This window comes from Lolium rigidum, chromosome 3 (genome assembly GCF_022539505.1).
Source record: "Lolium rigidum isolate FL_2022 chromosome 3, APGP_CSIRO_Lrig_0.1, whole genome shotgun sequence".
Lineage (NCBI taxonomy): Eukaryota > Viridiplantae > Streptophyta > Magnoliopsida > Poales > Poaceae > Lolium > Lolium rigidum.
Genome location: NC_061510.1, coordinates 30,616,786 through 30,628,426, shown reverse-complemented (window position 1 = coordinate 30,628,426; position 11,641 = coordinate 30,616,786). Strand labels below are relative to the sequence as shown.

General features: G+C 45.7%; 1 protein-coding gene across 1 annotated transcript; it reads right to left on the bottom strand.

The window, feature by feature from the left end:
* Positions 1-8,065: 8,065 nt before the first annotated feature.
* Positions 8,066-11,311, bottom strand: LOC124701369. Its single transcript, XM_047233423.1, has 2 exons — positions 10,438-11,311; positions 8,066-9,371 (listed from the first exon to the last, which is right to left on the bottom strand). Exons 1-2 carry the CDS (start codon positions 11,306-11,308, stop codon positions 8,344-8,346), a joined length of 1,899 nt encoding a protein of 632 aa, XP_047089379.1. The 5' UTR covers positions 11,309-11,311; the 3' UTR covers positions 8,066-8,343.
* Between the last annotated feature and the right edge of the window lie 330 nt (positions 11,312-11,641).

Genomic DNA, 11,641 nt, shown 5'->3' with positions numbered 1-11,641 from the left:
TCCAAAAGAAGGAGCCAGCCAAAAGGAGGGGCCGAGGAGGGCCGCCATGGGCCCCCCCGTAGGCCGGTGCGGGCTCCACCCTGGTCGCGCCGCCTTGTGGGGAGGGGGGGCACAGTCCCTCTCGGCCGCCTCTCTTTCGCGTACTTCATCTACCCGAAAACCTAAGGTACGTGGAAGAATCGCGAGGAGACACAGCCGCCTCTGCGGGGCGGAAAACACCAGAGAGAAAAGAGCTCTCCGGCAGGCTAAAATCCGCCGAGGAAATTCCCTCCCGGAGGGGGAAATCGACGCCATCGTCACCGTCATCGAGCTGGACTTCATTGAGATCATCATCACCATCATCTCCACCATCGACACCGCCATCTCCACCGCTGCACCTCGTCACCGCTGTAACATCTAGGGCTGAATCTTGATTATTTCATAGGGGAAACTCTCCCGATGTTGATTACTACTTGTTATTGATGCTATTGAGTGAAACCATTGAACCAAGGTTTATGTTCAGATTGTTATTCATCATCATATCACCTCTGATTATGTTCCATATGATGTCTCGTGAGTAGTTCGTTTAGTTCTTGAGGACATGGGTGAAGTCTAAATGTGAGTAGTGAACTATGTTGAGTAATATTTAATGGTTTGATATTTAAGTTGTGGTGTTATTCTTCTAGTGGTGTCATGTGAACGTCGACTACATGATACTTCACCTTTATGGGCCTAGGGGAATGCATCTTGTATTCGTTTGCTAATTGTGGGTTGCCGGAGTGACGACAGAACTCCGAACCCCGTTGGTATATCGATGCGGGAGGGATAGCGGGATCTCGCAGTTTAAGGTTGTGGTTAGATTTATCTTAATTACTTTCTTGTATTTGCGGATGCTTGCAAGGGGTATAATCACAAGTATGTATTAGTCCTAGGAAGGGCGATGCATTAGCATAGGTTCACCCACACAACACTTATCAAAACAATGCAGATTAATCAACTATATGAAGCGTAAGCACTAGACTAAATTCCCGTGTGTCCTCAAGAACGTTTGGTCATCATAAGTAAACAAACCGGCTTGTCCTTTGTGCTAAAAAGGATTGGGCCACTTGCTGCAACTATTACTCTCGCATTTTATTTACTTGTACTTTATTTATCTGCTATATCAAAACCCCCGAATACTTGTTTGTGAGCATTTACAGTGAATCCTTCATCGAAACTGCTTGTCAACACCTTCTGCTCCTCGTTGGGTTCGACACTCTTATTTATCGAAAGTACTACGATACACCCCTATACTTGTGGGTCATCAGTGCTATTTTTTTCTCTAAAATTGATTTGCGCAGTGGTTATCATCAAATTAGGATGAAAGAGGGGGATGAATGGAAAACAACCTTTAAAACAAAATTTGGTTTATATGAGTGGTTAGTAATGCCTTTTGGTTTAACTAATGCACCTAGCACTTTCATGAGACTCGATGAACCATGTTTTGCGTGATTTTATTGGCAAGTTTGTGGTTGTGTACTTTGATGACATATTAATCTACAGCCGCAATGAATCCGATCATACTATACATATTCGACATGTTTTGCAAGTGTTGCGTGATAGTAAACTCTATGGTAATCTTAAGAAGTGCACATTTTGCAAAGATAAGGTCATATTTCTGGGTTATGTTGTCTCTAAGCATGGAGTAGAAGTAGATGTGTCTAAAATTGAAGCAATTCAAAATTGGCCTACTCCCATGAATGTGAGTCAAATTAGAAGTTTTCATGGTCTTGCTGGGTTTTATAGAAGATTTGTGCCCAATTTTAGTACTATTGATGCACCTTTGAATGAGTTGACTAAAAATGGTGTTGTATTTGAGTGGGGCGCAACCCAAGATCATGCTTTTGATGAACTAAAATGATTGTTAACTTCTGCACCGTTGCTTGCACTTCCTGATTTCAATAAGCAATTTGAGATTGAATGTGATGCTAGTGGTATTGGAATTGGTGGTGTGTTGATGCAAGAGGGTCGCCCAATTGCATATTTTTCTGAGAAACTTTCTGGTGCTAAGTTTAACTATCCAATATATGATAAAGAATTGTATGCTTTAATTAGAGTTCTTGAGGTTTGACAACATTATTTGTGGCCAAAATAATTTATCATACATTCTGATCATGAAGCTTTAAAATATCTGAAAGCCCAATCTACATTGCATAGGCGTCTTGCTAAGTGGGTTGAGTTCATTGAGTCTTTTCCATACATTATTAAGCATAAGAAGGGAAAAGATAATATTGTTGTTGATGCTCTATCTAGGAAAAATGTGCTATTAACTCAACTTGATGTTAAAATTCCTGGATTAGAAGTTTTATGTGATTTGTATGCTACTGATCATGATTTTTCTGAACCATATCGCTTGTGTGCTATTGGTAAAGCATGGGAAAAATATCACATACATGATGGGTTCTTGTTTAGAGCTAACAAACTATGTGTTCCAGAACCGTCTGTGCGTTTGCTCTTATTGCAGGAATCACATGTTGGAGGTTTGATGGGTCACTTTGGGCGTGAGAAGACGCTACTCATGCTATCTGGCCACTTTTATTAGCCAAAGATGATGCGGGATATGGACAGGTATGTGAAGAGATGCATTACTTGCAACAAGTCCAAGTCCAAGTTGAAGCCTCACGGTTTGTATACTCCTTTACCGGCACCTACTACACCATGGGAAGACATTAGTATGGATTTTGTGTTGGGTTTGCCGCGTACTAAAAGAGGCCATGATTCTATATTTGTGGTAGTGGATAGATTTTCTAAAATGTCACACTTTATTGCCTGCCACAAGAGCGACGATGCGTCGCATATTGCTAACATGTTTTTCAGGAAGATTGTACGTCTACATGGAGTCCCGAAAACTATTGTTTCTGATCGTGACGTGAAGTGTATGGGCTACTTCTGGAAGACAATTTGGGGAAAGCTGGGGACAAAGCTACTTTTCAGTACTACTTGTCATCCCCAAACTGATGGTCAAACTGAGGTGGTGAATAGAACATTGTCACGACTGTTGAGATTCATGATCAAGAAGAACCTGAAGGAGTGGGAAGATTGTTTGCCGCATGTGGAGTTTGCTTACAACAGGGGGGTGCATTCTACCACATAGTTGTGTCCCTTTGAGGTGGTGTATGGTTTCAAACCCATTACTCCACTTGATTTGTTGCCTCTACCCATACATGAGATATTCAATATGGAGGCATCTAAGAGGGCAGATTTTGTGCGAAAGATTCATGTGAAGACTAAAGAGTTGATAGAGAAGAAAGGCAAGAGCAATGCTGCAAGAGTGAACAAGAAGCGCAAGTAGATGTTGTTCAAGCCTGGTGATATGGTCTGGGTACATTTTCGCAAGGATAGCTTCCCGAAGCTACGGAAGTCCAAGTTGCTTCCTCGTGGTGCTGGTCCTTACAAAGTGCTTGCCAAGATCAATGACAATGCATACTCTATAGATCTTCCAATTGATGAGTTTGGTGTCAGCAATTCTTTCAATGTGGCTGATTTGACACCATATGACGAAGAAGACCTTGGAGCGTCGAGGTCGACGCCTTTTGAAGGGGGGGGAGATGATGAGGACATCCCAACTACACTACTACCTCCGTCATTGCAAGATGAAGACGATGCTGCTGTGAAGCTCAAGTCCAATGAAGTTAGTATTGGACCAATGACAAGAGCTCGTGCGAAGCTACTCAAACAACATGTGAACTTGTTCCTAAGTGATACTTTGATCGATGATAACTTTATACTGCCTAAGTCCTTTTACTTATGTATGATCAGGTACGAAGAGGGAGCAAACATCGCACGAGGAGGAGAGGAGCAGCTGGACAAGAAGCTGAACATGGAGCTGGACATAGAGCTGGACATAAAGATATCCCATTGCTGCGCGAGGGAGGAGAGGGAGGCATGCGCGAAGGAGGAAGAAGTCCAGGCCGGTGCCAGGCCCGGTCCGACCGGCCGCCACGCCGGCGCGCCCGGTCCAACCAGACTCCAGACCGGACGAGCCCGGCACCAGCCGGATTCTCAGCTGGTGCCATCCGGGCAACATCCAGGGGCTCTGGACCCTTAACCCGGTCACCACCCGGTGCTAGGTCCGGATTTGACCGGCCTGCCCGGTCCCAGGCCCGGTCGACCGTCCCCCAGACCGGCCGAGTCCGAGTCTGTCTCAACCAGATCCAATATGGGCCGGTTTTCTATGTATCTTTTCGACCCTTGGTCGTCCTGAACCCCTATATAAGTGCCCAGGACGCCCCCAAATTAGGTTTAGATCACGTTTAAGATAAACCCTAGTTCATAGCTGATTGCTTTGCAACTCTATCGAATTTCTACACCATATTGCATTGATTTGGTGTATACCCTGAAAGTCTTGTGTGATCTGTTGTTCCATTGGGAATTAGACGGTTGCAACTTACCGCTTCGTGGTCGGCGGCTACGTGCGCAAGTGTGTTGAGTTGCGAATATCTTGCAGGGTTGAGAGTTGTTGCATTGGCGACAGGGACCAATCGACAGACTTCGTTGCGTCATACAAGTTATCATCCACTTCATCATCGTGTTATCTCTGCTGTGTTCATCCCGTGATCATCATCACCACCGTTGCTTACTGAGAAGATCGGGCCACCCCTTATCAAGGTTAGTGCAGGAAAATGTATAAAAGTGCAACGAAGTATGAACAAAACATATACAAATTGGTGTAAAATAAGCTCGGAGCATCAAAAATTATAGATACGTTTGCGACATATCAGGCTAGTGTGGTCCTCAAATACGTCGCACCTGAGCTATTATTGCGAACGACGACGGTCCGGAGACAATTCCACTCAATTGTGTCGCACAGGAGCTATTCGCCCATCAAGGCCAGATCAACGACATGTGCCTCCCTCTCATCGGGGCACAGAGGCGACGGCCACGCGAGGATGGCGGACTTCATCCGTACATCGACACACTCATCGACCTACGTGTCCCGGAAGGATACACGAAGCACGATGGCACACGCGCTCTCAGGGACGACGAGTTGGTGGACCTCGTGTTGGAGTTCTTCGGCGCCGGCACCGGGTCGGTGACGGTATGCCTCGAGTGGACTCTTGCTCACCTCGTAGCCTAGCCGAACGTCCAGGAAAAGCTCCGTCGTGAGGTCGACAGCGAGGGCGAGCCCTCCAGCCGGAGCCAACTAATGCGTGGCATGCCGTACCTGCACGCCGTGATTCTCGAGAGCCTCCGCATGCACCCCACGACACCGATGGCCCTGTGCCACGTCCAGGCCGCCGCCGCCGCGGGGGTGCTCGTCGACACATCGGCTAACACCGACCTGATTGTGCTCTTCATGCTAGGGGACATGGGGAGGGACATCAAGAAATGGAAGGAACCCTACGAGTTCCGGCCGGATCGGTTCCTGCCGGGAGGCGAGGCGGAGAGCGTCGGACCTTTGCCGATGCGCAAGGAGACGTCGAGGATGATACCGTGCCAGAAGTCGTTGTTGTTTATTTCCCAAGAGACGCCTCCAACTACCTTCACCGAACCACCCAACCTTGATAATATTCTATCCCCGAACACACTGCGTGATGTGGCCGGTGATGCAGTGAAGGGAACTGTTATTGATTATAATAAGAAGAGGAAAAGAAGTAAGAAGGTTGCGCCAACTGCCAACCTGCTCCGAAGCTGATTCGGGTGAAGGGAATTGTTATTAATTTCAATGTGCGAACATATCATGTCGCGGGTGAACCCGTCCTTCCATTTTCTATGCTCAAATCCTTAGTAGGGGACCTTAGTAGTTTGCATGATGTTGTACTTACAAACGAGAAACATATGCTCAAATCGAAGGACGATCCAAACTAGTTGGTTTTCTCGGTTAAGGTGCCAACGGACTTTGGCTTCGTTGATACATCACCCGCGGACGTGTTCTTATTGTGGTTTGAACACATCTTTGACATGTTGCACATGAAATCACTCGATGACTCCCTGGTCCGCTTATATGCTCTCCATCTAGCCCACTTGGTCGCGAAAGAGCAACTCGAGGACATCGCGATAGGTGACCCCTACTACATGCATGAACACCAGCTGATAAGCCATGAGGGCCGTGTAGTCATGAGGGAGTACATCGAGGATTTCATGGTGAAGAATAAGAAGAGGAAAATCATGCGCCTGCCTTACTTTCCCAGGTAAAGCTATTTTCTAGCCAACATAACAAGTTTTAGTACACTTCCATCATTATTTTGAACCTACATGAATGGTAAATTTGAGAACGATGGTTTCTTTGAATTGTTTTTGCGTAGAGAACACTGCATCCTCATCGTTTTGTATCCGGAAGTTTCACAAGCCGTGTTTCTAGACTCATCGAGGATCAACGACACAAATAAAGAGTACGTCGAACTTAAGAATGTTCTCGATGATGCTACCTGCGGCTTCTCCATGAACGGAGGCCGCCTCAAGAAAACAGTACGCAAATCAGGAAAAAGGTGTTCAGCTACAAAATCGAATTTACCTGCCTCAAGCAACCACCTAAATGTACGAGGGATGCGTACTACGTCATCCTTCACATGAAGGACATTGTACACCAACACCAAAACCTTATGACGCTAACTCAACTCGAGGAATGGGGCAAAGACAATGCGGACCGCACTGTCGAAGCTCTCAAAGCTGAGTTATGTGGCATCCAACAGAGTCTTGGTACAATTATCTACAACGATGTTCTTAGATGTGAAGGGATGTTCCACGGAGGCAATCGAAAAGGACATGACATAGCTGATCGCTTAGAACAACAGGGTAACACTAGAGAATTCAACACGATAGGTGGCATTCTCCCATCCAAGGCAAAATTGATCAAGGCAAAATCGGTCAAGTGAAGATACACTCATGGGTTGTGATAAACTTTACTATGATCTTCGGACTATGATCTTCTGGTTTAAATTTATTCCCAGACTATGAAGTTATGATGTAAACTATATTCCTAAACTTATGATGCTTTTGCATTACGAATCATGCATGCTTAATTATGTTCCTTTGTATTAAGAACATTTTTGTTGTTGTTGCCTAATATTATGTTGCATATTATCTATGGCTTGGCTTATGCATGGTTTGGCTTATGACACATCTATCTTGGGTATAGAGATGGCGAAGAAGTGGTATGTCGTGTACCAAGGTAGGGTTCCAGGAGTGTAAGATGAGTGGGATGACTGTCTGAAGCAAGTGAACGGGTTCAATGACCGCAACTACAAAAGGTAAAAGCAAAGCAGAAACGGAACCTAGATACATGAAGCACTTGTTATGGAAAGCAAGGAAGGAAGAAAAGAGTAAGGAGGAACAGAGGACGAAGAACTAGAAGAAGACCATCCTAGTCTCCACAATGTTGCTTGTGATTGCAGTTTTGTTGTATGTGATTCTCATGTGTTAAATGCATGCATGTATCTACATGTATACTAACTTGTGTATTATTGTGATGAACTTGATGTAGTATTTCGGTACTCCATTGAGGCTTAGTTAATGTGAATAGATTATGTTATACATACCTATGTGAATTGCTTAAACTGCTAAAATAAGCTGGCGTGAAGAAGCAGAACTGGAACGAGGTAGTTGTAGAAGGGTGCTGGGAACGCGGCTAGTTACTAGCCGCGTGCGCGCGCGACTAATTAGAAGCAAAAGCCGATGGTCAGATTTTCTAAGCTTAGGCCGATATAAGCCAGGTCCGAAAGATTACAATCAACGAGGGTATCCCTGAATGCTTGCGCAAAATGTAGGAGTCTAGGAAAGAGTTTATTAAAAGAAGAGGAAGAAATGGGGGAGCATAAAGCATGAAGCGCTAAGAAAAGTGCTATGGAGGAAATTAATCGTGTATTTAGGATGGCATAAAGTAAATTGATATGCAAGCAATTTGTGAAAAACCTACAGTATATATTAAGCCTAGAATTTGGGTAAACATGATCATTCTTCAGATTTTCCACAGATAACTACTCAAAAGCAGGATGATGTTCAGCAGAAAACATAGCGTGTTCTGCAAAAGAATGGCAAATAATACCTTCGATGAGATTCCATGCTAACACGACCGAAACATCCACAGGAACATTCAAACACACACACAAGCAAATAGAGTACATGCATATTAATTAAGACACCACAAAGTGTTCTTTCACATACACAAATGTAAATTCGGCAGCATAACCCTGCAGCCGAATTAAGTGCACGACCCTTAATTAAGTGCACGACAGGTAGTCTGACATAAACAAAGTGGCAGTACATTACTCCCTCCTATCCATAGTAAGTGTCAGACTTTAGTTCCAGTTAGTCAATATTTAAACTAAATCCCCGACACTTACTATGAATAGGATAGGAGGGAGTATGTAATTGTACTATATAAACTCAGCCTGCCTTCTCCTCATCGCATACCCACCTAAGACTGCGGCCAAACAATAGCCGAGGCCGGGGCAATGTCGACCAGGAGATCTTCACATGCATGGCCGCGAAGCCTAGGTCAAAAGTGAAGGTGTCACTTCCATGCGTGCTAGCTGGACTGATATAGAATCTCACAACTTCATCACAATCCGAAGGGCCTCCGCTCTGACAGATCTTCAGCTTCAGAGCCAACTTAGCGGACCTGGGAAAAGCAATCACATACTTACCTACCTCATAACTCTGACCACCGTCACCAGCAGCAACCGCACATTTTTCTTGCTCATATCTCCGACAACCACCAGAAGAAACCAAATTCGTATATGCTTCATCCTCTGTCTCACTACCACTACCAACCACACACTTAGCTAGCTTATATATCTGACAACCATCAGGACCAGGGATGACGCCATCAAACAGCTGCATCTCCTGGTGCACCAGATCACTGATATAAAATGCGGTGGCATAGAGGCTGAAGCCGCCTAGCAGGTCCGCCACCGCAATCTGCACAGTGGCCTCCATCGCGCTGTGCAGGAGCGCGTAGCATATGTCCACTGAGCCGTAGTCGCCCTCGATGCGTTTCGTGGCCACTCTAGAGGGTGTCGAGGTCCGGTCATTGAACCAGACCGCACCATCGATGAGCTGCAGATCGTCCTCTTCATCATCACCTCTCTTGATCCGCATGTCAAACTCGACTAGCGCCATGTCGTGCCACCAGATGCCTCTCTTGGGCCCAGACATTTGAATAAGTCCATCCTCTTGTTCCACGATGAAAGGATCATCCCTGCTGCGGTTGAAGACGTAGTTACGGAGAGGGTCCAGAGTGTCACGGACAGCCATGAATCCGTAAACCTGAACTTTGTCACCAGCTGGAGGAGGATATGCCAGCTTGAGTGAGAATATTTGCATCATGGTGGAAGGACGGTGGGTTTCACAGGACCTCCAGTTTGTCGAGCAATACTCCGTTGGCTCCAACCTCATCATTGGCTCCAGGCTAGCTGATCGACCAGCAGTGTACGTGCATTAGAAAATTTGTAACCCCACAACTCTTATCTAAAGGAGCAAAAAATAAACCAACATGTAGATGATACCAATTGTTTTCCAAACCTAGAAAATGGAATCGGAACTTAAATATGATAATACTGAACTAACATATTACTAATGCAGTAAACCATAATCACAATGTGTATTAAAAGATCATATTATAAGCACAGTTCGGACAAATTCATGCAGTTTCTGTCACATAATAAATTCATGGGCAACAGACAAACAATCGGACAAATCAATACTATTTAAATTCCTAATGTGTTTTGAGTGATGAGGAGGAGGCAATTAACTGTTTGCACTTTGCACATTTGATGTGTAGTTGCAAAATCTGTGCACATATAGCTGAGCAGATTTTAAATATCAACACTAAGGATTAACAATAGAATGTGTCAGCACTGAGCAAGCTGTCATTAGGAAATTATGGATAAGCAAGATAGTATATGCATCGATCTTAAACAAGTTTGTATAAAGGCTATCTTGAGAAACAACAACCATAAGATAAAAGTATTATTATTGATGATGGATATATTTGGTGTGTACTTGGATAACTTACTGAAGTGCAAAATTGCAGGCACGGAAGGAGATTAAAGAAGTAACCACACAAGTTAGGTAATATTTTACTTTACTTCTTGGTATAATTAGGGGAAGAACAAAAATAAATCATTTTAAATTGGAATAAGGAACTGGGACATCCTCCTAGTAATAAAAAAAGCTTATATTTATTAGGATATATGTAAAACAAATAAGGGAAATACAATCTAATAAAAGATGAGCATCCTGTGCATTTAAAATGTTTCTTATAATCAACAGAGATACTAGTGTTTGCAAATGCTCAGAAGCCACTTAAATCTTGAGATTACATAAGAACCTACTAAATAATACTATAAAACAAGAACCTTGCAGGATTTTGATAGGAATAAAAGCACGAATAATAATATGAGCTGAATTGCTTCCTCAAGGAGGTAATACTGAGATAGCTGAAGTCATTAAACAAGCAAGAAGGAAAGGCTTACTTACTCTCACTGGTATCATGGAGACGATAAAGTTTCGCCAAGGAATCAGTGCTTCTGTAGATGGATCCGTCGCGATGAGTGTAGTTTTCCATGACATCGGCACGTGGTACTCCATCCACAGGAAATCCGTTGGCGCGCAAGGCTACTCTGCCCCGTCGCGGAGGCATAGGTGTTGGCGATGTGACCGATTGTGCGCCGCCACTCTTGGTTATGTTGCAGGACAAGGTTGCTCTGTTCTGACGCCGGGGCGGAGCCGTGGATGATGCGTCCACTTGTGTGCTGCCGCTCTTGGGTATCATCTTCTCTTCGTTTGGAGCCGTGACGGCGCGCAAGGCTACTCTGCTCTGACGCGACGGTGGAGCCAACAAAGCAGCCACATGTGTACCGGCGCTCTTCGTCCTCCTCTTCTCTTCCATCAGAGCCCCGTCAGCGCGCAAGGCTATTCTGTTCTGGCGCGTAGGTGGAGCCAGCGGCGATGCAGCCGGTTGTGCGCCGCCACTCTTGGTCCTCTTCTTCTCTTCGATTGGAGCGGACACTCTGCCCTGGCGCGGAGGTGGAGGCAGAGCCGTCAACGATGCGACTGCATGTGCGCCGCTACTCTTGGTCCTCCTCTTGTCTTGGACAGGAGCACCGGGAGCGCGCGAGGCTACCCTGCTCCTGAGCGGAGGCAGATCCGTCGAAGATGCGGCCGATTTCGCGCCGCCGCTCCTTGGCGTCCTCTTGGCTTCGATTGGAGCCCCGTCGCCGCCCACCCTGTTCCGCGGAGCAGTCGCCCGCCCGATCGCTTTTGCACCATAGCTCTTCGTCACCCTCTTCCCTTCGGTCGGAGAACCGTCGCCGGCCGACCCGATGGCTTCTGCGCCGCCGCTCTCCATCCCTCTTTTTTTCTCGGGATTCTAGGTTTCGTTAGGGTTTCGTTGATTTGGTCCCCCATTTTATCCGTGGGATACTGGGACCTGGCCCGGCCCGGTTCGGGACATTAAGAAAAACATTCCTACACCGGTCCGGTCGCAATGGGCCCCGTTCCCGGGAACCCGTGGAGAATTCATCTATGGATGGATATAGGCAACTTTCATCATTGTAAGTATAAAATAAAATGAGGATGACGTTATAATTGTACTAGCACAAATGTATGCGCGTTGCTACGGTCGGGGATGAGGAACTCGGCCACCGCCGCGCCAGACGGGCTTTGCGCCGCGACGTCCCGG

Excerpts from the sequence above, each read along its gene's own strand:
- LOC124701369 (XM_047233423.1), bottom strand. The coding sequence starts at position 11,308 with ATGGAGAGCGGCGGCGCAGAAGCCATCGGGTCGGCCGGCGACGGTTCT. Across the intron at positions 9,372-10,437 it reads TCTCCATGATACCAGTGAGA|CTAGCCTGGAGCCAATGATG; the intron begins GTAAGTAAGCCT and ends CTGGTCGATCAG.